The 18092-nt window shown below is 35.6% G+C and overlaps 1 protein-coding gene across 4 annotated transcripts in view; it reads left to right on the plus strand.

Moving 5' to 3' along the window:
• DACH1 (dachshund family transcription factor 1) overlaps nt 1-18092 on the plus strand; it is a 352274-nt gene that overhangs the window by 217034 nt on the left and 117148 nt on the right. For all 4 annotated transcript variants that reach the window (XM_064713502.1, XM_064713482.1, XM_064713513.1 and 1 more), the window contains exon 4: nt 17187-17359. In XM_064713502.1, coding sequence (XP_064569572.1) covers nt 17187-17359 — 173 coding nt within the window. The remainder of the gene's footprint in view (nt 1-17186; nt 17360-18092) is intronic.

Raw genomic sequence — 18092 nt, forward strand, 5'->3', positions numbered from 1 at the left:
ACATTCTGCAGTTTCTGTGTGTGGCGGTTATCTGTGCTTAGACACTAAATGGTGAATGGGATTCTGACTATCAAAAAACAGTTGCTGGAATGAAAGTCATGATCAATCTCTGTATTTATAATTTTGTATTTTATCAGTGCCTTCAATCTTTGCCATAGCATAGCCATGTGCAATAAGAAATGTCTTTGCATTTCAATTTAATTTTAAAGTAATTGCATCTAGAAGATGCTTGATGCTAAAAAAGTATCATATAATCCACGTAATTATAGTTTCTGCCTGTTCATTTATTAGCTACGTTTACAAGCAAGAAGTAGGTTTGTATGTTTTCAAAACATATGCTTGGTAAGCACTAAATCTAAGACTTATAAAAACATTATCAATATGTTCTAATTAATATTTGCTCTTTTCCTTAAGCTATTATGAGGATACTTAATGCATAGCCTAAAATTAGAGTTGACAATTGCAAATACAACCCAACCAACATAGTAATAAAATCAATACTTACATTTCCCTTGGGGCCACTATTTACTGTTTGCTGTGCCATTTCCTTAATGGAATGGCAGTTATGTTTGCAGAAACCTTGTAACTACGATTTTTGTATTTTAACTAAAAGCAGCTTTCCTAAAGTAGTATGATTGAAAAAGAATCTGGAGTTGCTTTCAGAAAATTGCTGTAAACATTTTGCAGCCAGTTTTAACGAAGACTAGTAAATGTCACTGAATTCTAAAATGAATTATTTGTAATGTTTAAAGTTTTTTCAGTTGTATTGCAATAGACATTTGCCTTAATCTTGAAATACTTCCCTGATTTGTTTTTACTTTCATTTACTCAGTTCAAATTATTCTTAATCACTGAAAGCTCATTCCTGTGTGGAGGTCTGCAGTGTTCTCAAAGTGTACAAGGGAGCCTGGCAGTTTATTTGACTTAGCAAATTAAAATAATGGAGGAAAAATATGATCTTTGAGATGAGTCATTGCAGCTGCTGCACAGATCTAATTCTAGTCTTTCGACTTGGTTCTTCTTTCACTGAAGTCTGCCATTCTCTGTCAGGGCAGCAGCGTTTCTGTGCCTTGCAGTGTAGCTGTATAGTACAGAAAGCATGGCATAGTTGACATTTATAGTGCACACTACTGTCATGTGTGTTTGCATGTCCAGTAGAATATTTCTCTAATTATCTCTGACAAGAGAGATGAGCATCTGAAAGAAAATCTGTGAGTCATCATGGCTTAATAATTCGTTCCTTATGGGGCTCTGCTGACCATGCCGTGCTCTTGGCAGAGCTGAAGTTTAGGGGAACAGGCTCTGTCGTTCAACATGGCCACTTGCTTGGGCTCAGCTGTCAGGGACCTACTATTAACTCTAAATGTAATCTAATTATTACCTTTGATCATCTGACCTCATACCAAACTTCTGCTTTCACTCCCATTTTGCAGCTATTATTTTGAATAGTATTCATATGAATGGATCATTCATAGTCTGCATCAGTGTCTGATTTTAGTCACTCCATGTGAAATGTCACCATTTCAGGATCTGCTTTCATTTCACTTGTTAGTGATATGGGGAAATTAAAAAATATGAAATGCAAAAGAGATTTTGAAATATGGTAATTTGAAAGCATTGAAATGAGTAATGTTTTATAGTGATGCAAAAAGTATACACATATAGAAAATGTTTATTATACATCTAATAAATCCATAAATATATCAGACAAAATAGAAACCAAAATATGCTGAATTGAACTGTAAAAATACCAGAACAAAATGGAAGTTCAGGATTAGGTATTTTGGTGTAGTTCTGAATATTTTTGCAACTTTTAAGTTGCAAATGTCATTTAAATAGCAGTGTTCCTTGTAACTTTTCTGTTAGGATGCATTTGAAAAGTATGTTGAAATTTGTCTTTTAAACATATATATAAGAATTATGCAAGTTTTTATACATAGTACAGTTTAGGCATAGACTGTGTCATCAGTATTCACTGTTATAATTTGTAAAACTTTTATCTAAAATTTTTAACAAAAATATCTGAGAATCTGCCCTCAGGCCATTATTCATTGTTCTAGGTTTCAAGAGCCACAACAATTCAGCTTCCACAGAGAACAAGTCAGGATAGAAAAAGAAATATCTTCCAGTATTCAAATATTTTGTTTTGGTTTTAATACTTCTAAGCTCTGGAGGAAGGAATTAAATTTTGCCATTAAGATGACCCTAGAATACCTAGTTCTTATCACTTGAAAATCCATCTGAGTCTGACTGAGATAGAAACTTCTACAATTGTGTTTCAAATGCCTATTGGACTTGTTTAGAAACATGCTACTCTCCTGCAGCTGCACTGGTGCGGCCCAGGCACACAGGTCTGGGAAACCTGCTCTCCAGCAGTTTTGCAGAAAAGAACATTATTTTGGAACAGTTAACTCCTGTTGCCTAAATGATATTGGCATTTTCAACACTTGATGCCTGTTACCACAGAAGAAAGTGTTGCTGTTTGTTCTTTGGATTTGGCAGATGCAGTTCCCTGCCCTTTACTAATACAGTGCTTTATGGCATCATTTGAGGATACTATTTCTGGACAAAATCATTAGATTGCCCAGAAAAGGTTTCTAAGAGCAAACTGGCTTCCACCATACCAGTGAAAAACTTCACGTGGGTCTGATGGAACCTATATTAATCCCATCATCAAAAAACAAACACCCCCCACGTACTTCAAAGTTTGTCCCAGTATGATTTAATTCTTTGAGGCTCAGCATTTGTTTATGCAAACCTGCAGTATTTAGTGGCATCAGCAAACTTCGTTTCATTAATATTTAGCCAAAGCAATTGTGTGCACAGAATCCTAGACCCATTCAAGGAAACATATTTTGAAACAGGATATTGAAAATAAAGTCCATAGGACAACAAAAGTCAGCTTACATGCTGATGTCAGCATTTGTGTGTGGTGATAAAGCCAAGCTCTTTCCATGATAAAGATAAATTCATATCCAAATCTTTAATAAAAAAAACAAAACTGATGTTAGCTATTCCCATTAAAGTCAGAAGCGTCTTTGTAACACTTCCCAGAGACTCAATTGTTAGGAACAAAAGTTATGTCCTGTTAAGAAAAAAAATTAATCACTCAAGTTATTACATAGGATGTACTGTGTATTCCGGGTTCAAGCTTTATACTGAAGCCTTTGAAGAGGCTGCCCATACTTAGCAAATGTTGTAATTGATACAGAATCACTGCTATACAACAGCTGCAATAACAAGGTGCTGCTGCCTTTACTTTAATCTACCTCTCTTTCTGCCAGTTTATTATGTTTTGAATTTATTCTTTTGTAGATCTGTGAGCTATCTTTCTTATGGAAATTAATCTTTTTAAAAGATTTGTACTCTCATTTTCAAACACTAATACATTCATTCAAGTATCCCATTATTCAGAACCAGCTGGCTTTTTATCTAGTGATATTTACTTCAAAAAGCCAAGTTAAATGGTATCATAGATTAATTCTCAGGGCACAGGAAAGCTTTTTTAGAGAAAAAGAGATTTGGTAATTACTTAGAATATCGCAATAAAATCATAGAACATGTCAAAAATGCGTTATATAATCTGTCATAATACGAAGCTTCAAAAAAAAGTTAATTCACTGAATTGAATCTAATATGTAGCATCAGTATATGATTTTTAAGTGAAACATTAAGTAAGGATAAAACTTTGCTGTGATCTATAATAAGCTATGTCATGATTTTTAGTTATGTATTTTTTCTTTAGAGAAAGCACTGAAACTTCAAAAAGGGCATTATCCACTGAAATTTCTTACATAAATCAAACTGGAAATAAGACACATTTTACAATTCAATTTAAGATCCCACAGAGACAATAATGTTGCAAGCTGTGCATTTTGCAGAGTAATATAGTAATGTCTAGTTTGCATTTTTGAAAAACCAAATTAATCACACTGTATTGAATATGTTGAAGCAAACCTAAAATTCATCTATTATTAAAAAACTTGTGCAACAAACACAAACTATATTTTATACATAAAGGACAAACTCATTTATTCATTAGGTTAAAACACTTGGAGCTTGCATTTTGTAGCTACTAAAGAAATGACATTTGCTATCTGTTCTCTTTTTTAAATTTTTCAAAGCATTGTGTTCAGACTAATCTGCTTGAAAAATTGTACTAATACTTTAACACAGTGTCAATCCTGAAGACTGCGTAGAAATCCCTGTGGAAACTAAGGGTACTCTCGATATTTAAATTTTCTTTTCTTGTGAATCATTTTACAGAACAAATATTCAGTTATCATATATCTGATATTTAAGTAACACATTTTATCCCTTGAAAGATTAACCACAAAATAATAAACTTTTTAGCCAGTTTTTAGCATTTGTACATCCTTTGAGCTAACCTGCCTAAGCACTACTGTGAATTAGGACTTGTATCTTTGCACTCAGCTGTGCTCGGACTGGTACATCAAAGCAACCAGAATGAAATTTTGGCCTTTATCAAGTGTCACTGACTTCAATGGAAACAGGATTGCAGGCTTAATCTTTTAAAGGGAAGCATGTTTTAAAATTATTTGTAGATGTTCTCCTGTTTTAGAATATAACTGTGGAATTATGTATTCTATATCTATAATTCTTGCATGCAGAATATGTATGCCAAGTGTCAGGTGCTTCTACTTGTAATTCTGTTTCTAGAAACACAGCTCTAACTTCTTATGGCCCCTAGGCCAAATTTGAATTCTAGGATTTGATTTCTGGCATAATTGTTATCTGTTAGCAATCTGTCTGTGGATTCATGTCTTGATGATTTAAAAAGGAGAAATGCAGCTTTTTAATTTTTTTATTGGAAATTTATATTGCCTGTAAACTAGAGAGATTGTTTGGAAAAAGACTTCTGAAAAAATGTTCACTTGCATTTTAAAGGAACAAAAATCTTAATTCAGAATAAAAAACTTACTGGAATTTGAAAAAAGATTTTGCATAATTTTTCCTGAAGCATTTGAAAAACTTTAGGCCCTTGTCCAATATTTCAGTTCAAGGTCTAAGCCTAAATAGTTTTTAATACAGAGTTAACATGTTTGTTTGTTTGTTTTTGTTTCTTTGTTTTAGTTAAGCTTCATAAAACCACTGCTAGATCCAGTAGTAGAAAAATTTCAAGCAATTTTCAGGTTCTTGGCCACCATAGTGAAATCCAGACCTCCAGCTGAGGTGTATTTGTTTTGGGAAATTTAGGATGAGTGGTCACCTACAGATAGCTGATACAACCCCTCCAAGCATGGCAAGGGGGTGGAACTACATAATCTTTAAGGTTCCTTCCAACTCAAATCATTCAATGATTTTTTTCATTCTGTACTGAGCTGATCCATGTGAATTGCTAATGTATCATCTTGTTTGCAGGGCTTAAGCCTGAGGGACTTAAAACACAGAATCATCTTTATCCATTGGGTGAGCAGAGGACTGAACACAGGTTGCTGAGAAGGCATCTAGCCCACCTTGTTATTACATAACAGCCATCGGTTATACACTGCTCAAAACTTGTTCAGAGAGCATGAGACTTGGGAGCAGAGGTCACCTTTCTCAAAAGTGTACCCACAGTTCTGACCTGGAGAACATTGTCACTAATTGAGTCAAGGCAGGGTGAAGAAAAAGTACTTTTTGGCTACCTATTGTCTCTCCTGCCATGTAACTCCCCTCATCTCTGATCAGATGAGTTACTGATCATGAAGAAAGATTGAAGGAGCTAGGAAACATAGTAAGATGTGTGTTTATGTCCTTCTCTGACCATTGAAGGAGTGCAACATTCTGATTTTTACTAAATGAGATCTGGATGTAAATACCTTGCTAGGAATTTTGTCTAAGACACAGTTAAAGATATTGTTTTAAGTACACTTAAAACGTGTGTGCATTCTTCACAAATCAGTTTGACAGAAGATACAGGGATGACTATGATGAATAGGATTCATGTGGACTTGGTAAAGTTCAGAGTACTAAATCTTGGTATAATAGCTTAGGGGAACTTCCTTGTCCTAGAACTATTATAGAAAAAAAAAAAAAAAAGATGTGGCTGTAAAGCCAATATTGAGTAAATTATATACATGCTATCATTTAATGACAATAGACAATTTTTTGTCAAACACTGGCTTGACACCTTTGTCTCTTCCACATTAGGTGAAAATTTTTGCTGGTTATAGGTAACAGTGATCTTCTGAAGTAAATAAATATTTATTTTATGTTAAATAACTTTAAGATAGTGGTTTCTTTTAATTTTAAAAATGAAACAAAACCACCAAAATTAATTAGAAAGTAATAACACCCTTCCTCCCTTCCCCCAGTCACAAAAGTCCAAGGAAATATTTGAGAAATTTGCTGTTTAAGATGTATCACTTTCACATTCCTACTTTCTTAATCCAATTTCATACTTTTAGCTGCCTTTGTGTGTAGATTTTACCTTTGATCATTTTTGTAAGGCTTCAGTCAGAAAAACCAGCAGCAGTTCTGAGTAGAGTAGGGTATCAGTACATACATAGAGAATGGTGATAGACTAAATCTCACAGAGAAAATTATCTTTTTTGCATAAACAAAACCAATTGTGAGAAGCAATTAAAATAAATATGCAATTATGTGCAAATCTTTCTCACTGAGGGAAATTCCTTGTTGCCTGTTGTCTGTGTATATGCATTTGTTTCTTTCAGTGTTTTCATACTAGAGCCCTTTGGGGCCAGGAGTGTCTACCTGCTCTAATTGTCTCATATTATTACTACTAATGTTATTACTAGTCATACTAGTTGTAACTTTTCCATTGTCATCCTGAGAAAAGAATATATCAAGTGCAGAAGCAGTTTTATCAGTCCTGAAACAAGACTCAGGATCCATAAACTCTTAGGTAAGATTTCCTCCTTTAAGTAATGAAATGGTCATCTCGCTTTGGACATGGAATTATAGGAAAAAACCTAAAGGCTTAAATGTACACAATGAAGTGCTGAGTAACAGCTGAGATGTGATAATGATTCTCACTCCACGCTGAACACAAGATAACGTACGAGTTATTCTTGATCGAAGGAAGCACATTGTGGTTTTGTTTGCTAGGCTGGACATACTAGATTTTGAGCTGATGGATGAATATGCTCCATTTACAAATTTAAGCATGTGAAAAGAAAATATTTTTAGTAAAATTCTAATTCACAATTTGTTGTACCATTTATACATTTACACATTTTGTTTGTGTGTGTGTGCATGTGACATAAAGGTAGAGATGTGCACACAGATACATACATGTGTATTCAAATAACATTGAAGTAGTGAAGTTGTGCACCTAAAAGCTAGAAAAAGGTATTTTCTAATGATAATAATAGTAATAATAATCATCATCATCATCACTGGGTTTCTTTGAGACCTGGGCCCATTACATGATGCAAATTTACATAAGGAATATATAAGACTTAAAAATTAGGGACTCTATCAGAATGGTCATGAGAAGCTAAATCAAAGCTGTGCAGGCAACTCAAAAGTAAGACAATTCCTCAAAAAGCTTTAAGTTAGCACCTGCTTCCCAAAGGAGGGTGAAATGGCTCTGTGACCCTCAGAGCCTGTGCGACCTTCTGGCTTTTCTGCAGCAGTTTTCTAGTGTGGAAGAGACACTAAGAGCATCGATTCGGAAACCTCTGTGTCCAGCCCCATGCTGCTCATCGAGCTGATATCTGGGCAAACACAAGTCTCCTTTTCCCTGAATGGGAAGCACAAGCACGTGCTCTGGAGAGTGCCTGAGACTTGCTGCAGCTGGTGGGGTTTTGTGCAGCCAACTTGCGTGTGTTTTCCCAGAGAGCATAGGGATGTAATTGCTATGAGACCTTGCCATCAACTTTGCTTAAGACTGGATATTAATCTGTTGATTAATAAGGACTGATTTTTGATAATTTAGCCTTTCTTCCTAAGAAAATGACTAAAAAAATTCAGTGAGAAAAAATCTGAAAAATTATGTTCAAGAAGGCATTCTTTGCGCAACCTTTCAGAGCCAACGTACTGTTACAAGTTTGTGCAGCATTTGTGCTGGAAATCGAAATATTCCTCTTCAGTTCAGCAATTTTGTAAAGAAGTCATCAATAAACTTGATTCACTGTAATATGTCAGCCTCCCTGCTTTGCATTTTCATCCCTGGTGCATCTTCTTTGGAATAGATTGAACATGATTTTACCGAGGCCTTCTCACTTTTAATTTTACTTTCAATTTTAATTTTTGCTTTCAAGACCAATATATCTTTCTTCTTTTATTTTTTCATATTGAAAAATATGAAAAAATAAGAGATAAAATAAACAGCTGAAACAGGTGGGTCAAAGTGTGGACTAGCTAACAATTATGTCTATCTACTAGAAGACATTAGGAAGCTTGGCATTCTCACTTTTTGCGTTTTGTCTATGCAATTAATTTTTGCACTTCGGTGTATTTACTGAGGATTTTCTAGTATTTGTTTTTCTTTAGTTTATAGTTTATACAGGACTGCCAGCTGTACTTAGATGTCCTGAAAATCTGCAGGAGTTTTCTTCTTGAGATAAAGGGGCAGTAATTAGGTTATTATTTTTTCTAAACTTTTTGAGATTTTTTTTTAAAGAGAAAGAAAAGGGGGATGACAAGTTACTGAATACATATGTGGTACAATGCTTTGGTTTGCTTTTCTTGTTTCTGAGCACTGCTGATATAGAATTAGAGGCTGTAAAACTCAGACTAGAGTAATAAGGATCAAAAAGCAGGGTCCACACCAACTGAGATATTGCCTGTATCAGACCAGTGTAAATACTGATCACAAAATCCAATCCAAATCCGTATTTTCAGGAAAGATTAGTCACTTACTCATAGGCATGAATCACTCAGAACCTTAAAGTTGTGTCTTTCACCTTGGACAAGTTTCTGGATCTGTCTGTTTTAGTTTCCACTATACTAAAAAGGAAGCCCATCATTCTGTTATACTGATTATATACACCAACAAATTGAATGAGGATAGCTTCTTTCTTTATAAACTGAAATAACAGGATCTTACACTAAAAAAACTTAAACCCATATTTTTCAGAAAATGTTCTAAACGTGTTCCTATAGACTACTCAGCCAGGCATATTCATTCTTATCTGTTTCTTAAGCATACAGAAAATATTAATATCCACAATTACATGCAATGACTACATATAGTAATATATAAATTATCTATTGAGCAGGCAATTTTTGTACAAAAGCACCTACCACTGTAATCCAGATGTTTACAAAATGCTTTGTGATTCTCATTGTGTTGAGAAAGAAGGACAATGTAGTTTTTGGTGGTTTTTGGTTGACTTCTGATGACACATTAGTCTTTATATTTTAAAAACTATGCCTTTAGGGACTAGCTGTACTTCCAGCTTTCTGGTCTGAAGTTAATTTATTTAACCAGGTGTACCTGACAGGAAGATGGGGTCCAGTTTTTATTGTCCTGAACACAGGGAATACAACACATCTGACTTTTTGTTTCTTGATGATGTCACACATTTACTTTTGCGTATCTAAAATCGCACTGTTATCTTTAAAGATCATATAGCCATAAAATAAACTGGTTTTTATCTATGAAATTAGCTCAAGTTAGATATTAGTAAGAGGAGACAAATGGAAAATCTATTTTTAGGTAAATGTCACACGGCCTGTAACTGAGTTGCTGAGCTTTCAGTTGTCTTGGACAGTTTCATTATTCATTAAATTGAATTTTAAAAAGCTTTTCCTGTGTTAATCTTTTTTGGTGAAATAATGAAGGATTAGTATAAAATATCTATATTCTATGAGATTCATTGTAACTGTAAAAAAATTCTTTCACTTATTAACTTATATAAATTCAGTATTTCCTGATTAATGATTAAACCTATACTCTGGTATTCAGCATTTAGAATTCAATCTTATTTCCTGGAATTAACAGTTTCTACTACAGTTTTTATTATCAGAACATAAATATGGGAAAAGTAAAGTGGGTACAATTTTGGCTTCTGGTGCAAAGTGCAGTTGTAATTTCTTTGCCATTGCCACAAAACAAGCATGCAGTAAAATCAGAACAGTGAATGAAGCAGTCTACATGATTGAGGCTACTAGCTGTTTTTCAGATTACTACTTTTGTCAGCAAAGAATAAACAGTATGTAATTCCAAAGGTTATTTTGGCTTTTCCTTTATGTATTTCTGTAGGAAAATGTTTATCAAAGGATAGGGGTTTTCATGTGTGTGTGGTTTTTTCTTTAATTTGCTACTGCACCTGTATATAATCTGTCATGATAATAGCAGCACTACAAATACCAGACCCATCAGCCTACTATTTTAGAGAAAATTATGAGCACTTTTAATTAGGAGCCCACATTGCTCATAGCCTATTTAAGAGCATAAGCATGATGTTATAGCAAAAAACTCCCAAAACAATGCAAAATTTTGTGAGGGGGTAAAAAAGGAATGAAAAATCATGATGTAAAGCCAAATACAAAGGGTTAAAGAGAAGACTTGGCAAATTATTTTTCCATGTTGTAGTACTTTCTCTCCTGATCACTTTGTGCTCCTAGAAGAGGTAGAAATCCAAGTATCAAAAATATTAGACAGATAGTGTTTACAAATGGCAAAGGTTTTTTTTTCCGCTTTAATGATGTAACAGTAACATAGAGACCTCATAAAAATGCCTTTATCTGGAGGCATGTGTCTTTTATACAGTCTCACAGCACTTGTATATTGCAGATAAATTGTACATCTGATTTTAGAAAACCAAATTATATAGAAATCAAATCACAAATTTATAACAATTCAAAGACTAAAGCAGCAGCACATGATTTGGGCAGTTTACAAAATGGTTTCCTCACTGTCAGGAGGCTAAGATTACCAATTTTTAGCACACTGATTATGCATATTTTCCAGTGGACATAAATAGCCCAGATCGTGAATAGTCCACTTCAGAAAAATGAGCCAACACAGCTGATACTGATGCTTTGTTTGGTAATTGTTGCTGAGATACAAATTGTTTCAGCAAACACAGAAGATAACAGAAAGATTATAAGACTAAAAGGAGATCAGTAGCACACCAAAAAAAAAAAAAAGCTGGTTTGAGTTGTTAGTGGGAAGTCAGACTCTTTTGTGGTTTTGCTATGTGATACTGCTTGTATATATAATGATACCTGAAACTATTCCTGAGCCAGTGCTGGGGTTCACTTGCCTAAAGACATGCTTGAATTGTTCTATATAATTCCATAAAATATCAAGTTTTCCACATGAAAGGAAGGGGAAGACCCAAGGGCCTGACAGATAGCCTAATTTTAATTTCTAAAAACCACCTATAATCAAACAAAGTTTGGCTTGGTTGCCTAGGCGTGGATATATGCTGCTGCCTGAGATACCCTCGAGCATCCTGCCTGATCCACACCTCCAGCTAGCCTTGGGGTCTCCTGCAGGCGCTGTGTGGTACTCACCAACCCTACAAGACATGATTCAGATTCAATTTAGGCCATCTCAGGAGTTGTATGTCCAGGCCATTGAACTGAGTCTGGGAGAAGGGTCACTGTAGTCTTTGGATGCACCAGATGCAGATTCAGCTGACCAAAGATAGGCTTGTCTCCCACAGAGTGAGCTCAGCAGCTCTCCAGAACCTTTTGGCTTAATCCCTGTTGCCTATCACAGGAACTAAACTCTTCAGCTCACATTGTGGAAACAGAAATTTAAGCAAACTGAATGCTAATGGGGTCAGAATGAAAAAAGGAAAAGGAGTCTGCAAATAAGAGGAATTATTATAAAAATGAACCTGGTACGTTTAGATCAGCGTTTGTTTGTGAGACTGACATTGTACACTAGTTTTCTGCTTCATTTTCTTTTTCTTGGCTGCATTACCTTCTAGTCCAGAATTGTTTCAATTTATTATTACCATCCTTAGCTACCTAATTGTGCTACTAATGAATACAAATAATCCAGGCATCAGGCTTTTACAGACCCACTTCAGTGTACAAATAATGGTTTGTTGTGTAACTGCTGATTATGGGAGAAGGTAACTCACATTATGGAAAATATGTGCTGAAATATTGGTGATGAGGAAAGCAATGGATTCTGTACTACGCCTTTTAAATTGTGAAAAAGTATTGTCATTCTTGTTCCATCGAGTTGTCCATCATGAGAAAATGTGGGATCATCTGAGCCTGGTTTTTAAGTATGTGTACTTACATTTGGAACTTCATTTCAATTTTTTGAGTGCCTGTATTAGCACTATCACATATGAAATATGTAGTTGGCTACCAAATTGCCTATTCAAGTACATATGTATGGGGTTTGAGCACTCAACATTAAGCATTTGCATTTCAAAATTGGATCCCTTGTGCTTGAAAGCCTTGAAAATGGTACTCTATGGTCAGCCTAGTGCAGCGTCAATTGAAATGCTGTTTGAATGCAATGTAGAGCTTCCAATTGCTGCTTCAGAAAGTGTTATGCTGAATCTGGAACACTTTGCATAATTTAATTAATTATGCCACTAAAAACTGATTTTCTCTCAATTTAAAGCAAACAGCTTTTATGAGGGTGAACTGCAGCACCCAGGGATATCAGGTGTCCAAGCTTTTAATCCTATTACAAAGACTTGACAACCACTGATGGAAACTGGAAAAACATAAGCCTCCAGCAGGGCAACAAGTGAAGAGGAAGAAGGCAACAGATTTTTAATACTCTTTGAAACCACTGTATGCATTAAATCAAAACCAAATGTAAAAAGTGACAGAACTGGTAGCTTGCACTTTGTTGTGCAGACAGTGAATAGTGTCTAAAGAATAACACTTGTTTTGCTTTGACATTAATGAAAGTAACTGTTTCCTCTAAGAGGAAAAGTGTTCTGTTTAACTAGCATAAGAAAAATGCAGTGAATGGCCAAGACTTTTTGTATCTGCGTCTGTTCACCTAAAGTGTTCAGGAGCTCGACAGTCAGAAGTTTGAAAGGGGTTTCTAATGTTATGGATTGAATTCTATAGAGTCTATATAGAATCGTTTATATGATGATTTTCATATAAGCTTTTTCCATATAAGCAGATCTTAACAGATGATTTCAGACTACAAGTATTAAGGACACTGTCACTAAATGCTAGTCTTGATACTGTGGCTTTCTGAAACTTGTCTTCTCTCTCCCAAATTATTATTGGGTTCAATATCACGCTAAAACAGCAGACACTGTAATTTTGAGGCAGAAAAGAGTACTGATTTAGAAAAGCTCTAATTTCTGAGCCACATAAGCAGAGCCATAATTGGCAAACTATAACTGACCTTGCAAAATCCTGTGACCAGGTTAGGAAGGGTCACAGAAGAATTGACTCCATCTCCATATCGAACATCAGCATGAAATTAACTGCACTGTAGAAGATCTTGGTGATAAAAATAATGAAAATATCTCATTATTGGCAATTCAGCAGTTGTATAAAATGCAAACACCTTCCTTATAATGCTAACAAATATTCATATAATTACTAATATATATTTATGTATTATTTGTATTCATATATATAAAAGAGATGTTACAGCTGGCTCAAAGGGGAAACAGGAATTAGTAGGGCTCATTGAAAGAGATTTAACCTAGATTTAAAGGGGGAAAGGGATAAAATCAAGCTCATTAGAGATGTCTGGAAGAGGCACAGTAGTGTTTGAAGGACAGTGTTTTAGCAAGGTACTTTGCTCTACCATCTCAAAGGAGGTAGAGGATGGAGAGCCATGTGGTGGCAAAGACTGCAAAGTGATTTATTGACGTGTTAGAAATCACAGAAGAACCTAAGAATAGTCATGTAGGAATTACCTGTCTCCCCCAAAAAGGTGGTGGGAGCAATAGGCCAGCTGAGATGCTTCTAGAGCAACGCCCACAGCATGGCCACCAAACAGGAAGAGCTGGAAGCCATTGTGCAGCAGGAAAAACTGCGGCAGAGTTGCCAGCACGGGGACGTGGTGGGATGACTTCCACAAGTGGAGTGCTGCAATGGATTGCTATGAACTTTTCAGAAGGGATAAGCAAAACAGGAGGGTGGGGTAGGCCTGGATGCTAAGGAGCAAAATATGTACATTGCAGTGGTAAAAAGCAGAAAATTAGAGAATATGAAATTAAAAGGAAAATTGTCCGGTTTTCGGCTGTTTGGAGGGCCTGGAAAGGCCCGGAGTGGCCTTGGGGCAGCCCGCGTATCAAAGGACGAGAAGAGGCTTCAGTTCTTCTTTCGGTCTCTGTGTTTATTAATTGTTTATCTAAAAGATTTTCTTTCGGCCCGACAGAGGTCTGCTCAGCAGCCAGCCATGAGCACACTGTCCTGCCCTCCGGACAGTCACCTATCTTTATACTCATAGTTACGTGTACAATATTTATCATTTTTCCCCAATCCTTTTTATTCTTGTCCGGTGCACTTTCAGTAATGACCAATCCCAAAGTGCCACCATCACCACAGAAGATGGAGGAGAAGAAGAAGAAGAAGAAGGACAGGACACGCCCCAATTCCTCCATCTTACTTCTCTAAACCCCCCCTGTACAGCAATCTTAAACCCTGTGTCTCACCCTCTAATTAACTAATCCCTTCACCATTCACCCCGGTGAAGTCCTCCTATCGTCATACAGGTGTCGTCTCCTGTGTAGGATCAAAGTCCAGCCACCAGACACTTCTGGCAACGTTCTAGGACTCCCGAGCCCCCCAAGGGTGGTCTCGGTGACTCGGCACCTCAGTCCTGAGGTGCTGAGATCCCACAGAAAATAAATATTTTTCCAGATAAGATTTATCTTCTTTACTATGTATTTAAATGTGTGTTAAGGCTTTTTGAGAGTATCTTAGTTCTTAAAATATAAGAAAACATGTTCACTTGTCAGAGGTCATGAGATTTGAATAAGGATTTACCATCTCAAGTATGTTCACTGCATAAAGGTTATGAAAATTTCTTGTAAAATAATAAAAGTATCTAATATAATTGATTCTTTTCATTGTTTCATAAAATTGCTTTGTTTGATTGCAGGAGACTTTGGACTGAATTTTCATTACCTACTTCTGAACAATTTACACTGGGATTGAGACAGTATTGAGCTAATGAGTTAGAATTTATATTGAGCCTTAACTGTCTTCCTGAAGTAACTAGGGAAAGAAAATCATGGCAATAATGGAGTATTTTTCATTATAAACTATGTTGTACAGCTTTTACAATCAGGTTTTTAATAGATCTAGAGAAATTAAATTGGAATTCTACCAACTTCTGTGCTTTTGTCATCCAATGAAAACGATGTTAAAATATGTCAAAACTAATAGGCTTATCCCCTTTCACTGAAGTAAGGAGGAGGTGGTGTCGTTCCTGTTGTTTTTCAGGCTCTGCTGTTCATTAAAGAGTAGGATGTATGTAGAAAAACATTCAGAAATATGTACTTTGCTATAATCCATAATGCTAAATAGAAACTGAGCATAGATTGAATAGATCTTGACTTTTATCATCCTAAAGTCCCTATCAAGACATGCTCCCACCAAAAGAGTAGACATTTTCAAAGTCAGGAGGTTGAAATTGTGCTCTACATAAAAAGGGAAGCAATCATATATTGCTGATGGGTATATTAATACTGCTGAGAATGCATGCATATATCCATATTTATTAATATATTCAAACATTGTTTATTGATTGTGTATGGTAAATAAACTCATACAGTAAGTGTATAGATTACTGTGTATGCATAAACATACATACACTCAATCTCAGCATTATAAGTAAGTACACACCAAGAATAACACAGTTTGTCAGGTTGGAAGATCTTAACCTTTTCATTGCACGTAAATATACGAATTTATAATGAGATATTAATTATTATTGTCCTTTATACAGACTGTATTATATTGTCCTTTAATTGTATCTTATTTAATTCTATGGTTATTTTTTATGAGGAAGTCTGCAATAGTGAAAAAGGGTGCTTCTCAAAGAAATGAATTATTTCTCATCTCAATACTTGTTTGTCCCCATTCTTCTTTGCTGTTAGTCTGTTCCACTACCAGAAGACTGCAAGAATCAATGTAATCCCTAACATTTATATTAATAGTATGCAATAAAAATTTAATATACAAAATAGAATCATCATCCAAGCATATATACATCATGTTGGTGCCCTCAATAAATTAATTTTTTAATTACTCCAAAGAATGTTTATTTATTCACAAATACAGGACACGATATAACTGTAGTTTAAATTTTAATTGGCATAACAGGCCATATTTTTGTTAGACATTTTTCAGGCAAAAATATTCTCTCACAGAATAAAAAGTGCCATATATAGTTTTATTTTCTAAGTGCTACCTCTTAATTTAAAATAGTTATTCTTTTTTAGAGGGTGGGAAAAAATCCCAACCCTAAATTACTTCCCCCAATCCACATATTAAAAAGAAAATAAAAAACAAATTTCCACCTGCAAAAAAGGTTAGAATGCTGGCCTTGCTTCCAAATTCAGAAATTGAAAATTTGGAGTCTTCATTCATCCAAATAATATATATTCATTCCCCACAGGCAGCAGTGATGGTTCTTGGGATAAAGAAAAACTTCAGTCTCCCCCCACCCAAGGATCACAGGCCTCTGTTAACCACCCCAACTTGCCTGGACAGCATAGTGTTCCAGTTAGCCATCCTCTCAACCCTCTTCAACAGAACCACCTTCTGCCAAATGGTACGGGTTGACATCTTTCAGCACTAACATCAGCAGTTTTCTAGTTCCTGTCTCTTTTTTTTGGTGTTTATAAATAGGCAATGAAAAAATCAAGGATGTGCGGAATGCTGGACTACTTCCCTTAGAGTATTAAGCAGGGGAAGTGGAGACAGTAAAGAACAAATACGTATGCAATAAAATTGATACTTAAAATAACTGCTAACTTGTGCATCAGTGGCATAATGAAGCACTGCTAAGGCACCTTACAGCAGATATCAAAAACTATAATAAATAGCCATGGCTTAGCAATGATATCATACATTACACAGATATAAACAAACTAAGAGGTCTAATAGCCTCTCCTTGTGGCCAGAAACTCTCCATGGTTGCTAGTGATTCACCCCTGCATCTCTCAGAAGAGAACTGACACAGAGCTGCTTTTTCCTGCAATGTGAACCATCTTGTCACCTGTCACTTGAATGCTGTCCATCAGGAGAAAAAGAAGACCGTGCTTAAGAAAAGATGCATAAACCTATTTCCCCGTTTTTCCCCCCAACAGGGTTGGAACTTCCTTTTATGATGATGCCCCACCCGCTGATTCCCGTGAGCCTACCTCCAGCCTCTGTCACGATGGCAATGAGCCAGATGAACCACCTCAGCACCATCGCCAACATGGCGGCAGCAGCACAAGTGCAGAGCCCTCCCTCCCGAGTGGAGACATCTGTTATCAAGGTAACTCTAGAACAGACCAAAATGAACCCAAACCAGACCTAAAGGCACCAAATCGTAGCCCGCTCTAGCCACCATAAATATTGTAAAGGTGTATTGGATACGTGTCAAATGTTCTAGGGTAAGTCATGAAGTCAGTAAATATAAGAAAACTAAGTGTGATGACTCTGAGGTCACAACACGATACCAGTGGCCACTGTTAGCATCTCAGTTTCCCTCCTTCTCTCTAAGTCAGTATTAAAGCAATGCTCAAATTGAAGCATTTTCATACACAGCTTTGTCTTTTTCTTGTATTTCATAGTCTGTACTCTGTTTCTTGAGATGTCATGGAAAAATTACTCTTAAATTAGAAGAGATTGTTCTTCCAATTTTAAAACCTAAACATTTGAACTGAAATGCTCTAAGTTATTTGAAGAAGGCTGAAAAGTTTGATATTTTACCTGTGCAGAAACTAAATTTGCCAAATCCCAAAACAAATTAGAATGAAGTAGCACAGAACAGTCCCAGTAATCTGCAGGCCAGAAGTGTAGTATTATAGGGATATCTCAAAAATATCTGATATCTGAACTTGTCTACCTGTTTTAGGTTTTGTTTCTGGCCTTTAAATAACTTAATCTGGTTATAGAGGCACTTACCAGAGGCATGGAGTTTTTTCTTCTTTTTACTGAAGGTGAATTGTTTTAATTTTAAAGCATTACATTTAAAAAGACACTTCCCTGTTGCCGCTAGGTAATTA

The sequence above is a fragment of the Zonotrichia leucophrys genome, chromosome 1 (genome assembly GCF_028769735.1).
Source record: "Zonotrichia leucophrys gambelii isolate GWCS_2022_RI chromosome 1, RI_Zleu_2.0, whole genome shotgun sequence".
NCBI lineage: Eukaryota > Metazoa > Chordata > Aves > Passeriformes > Passerellidae > Zonotrichia > Zonotrichia leucophrys.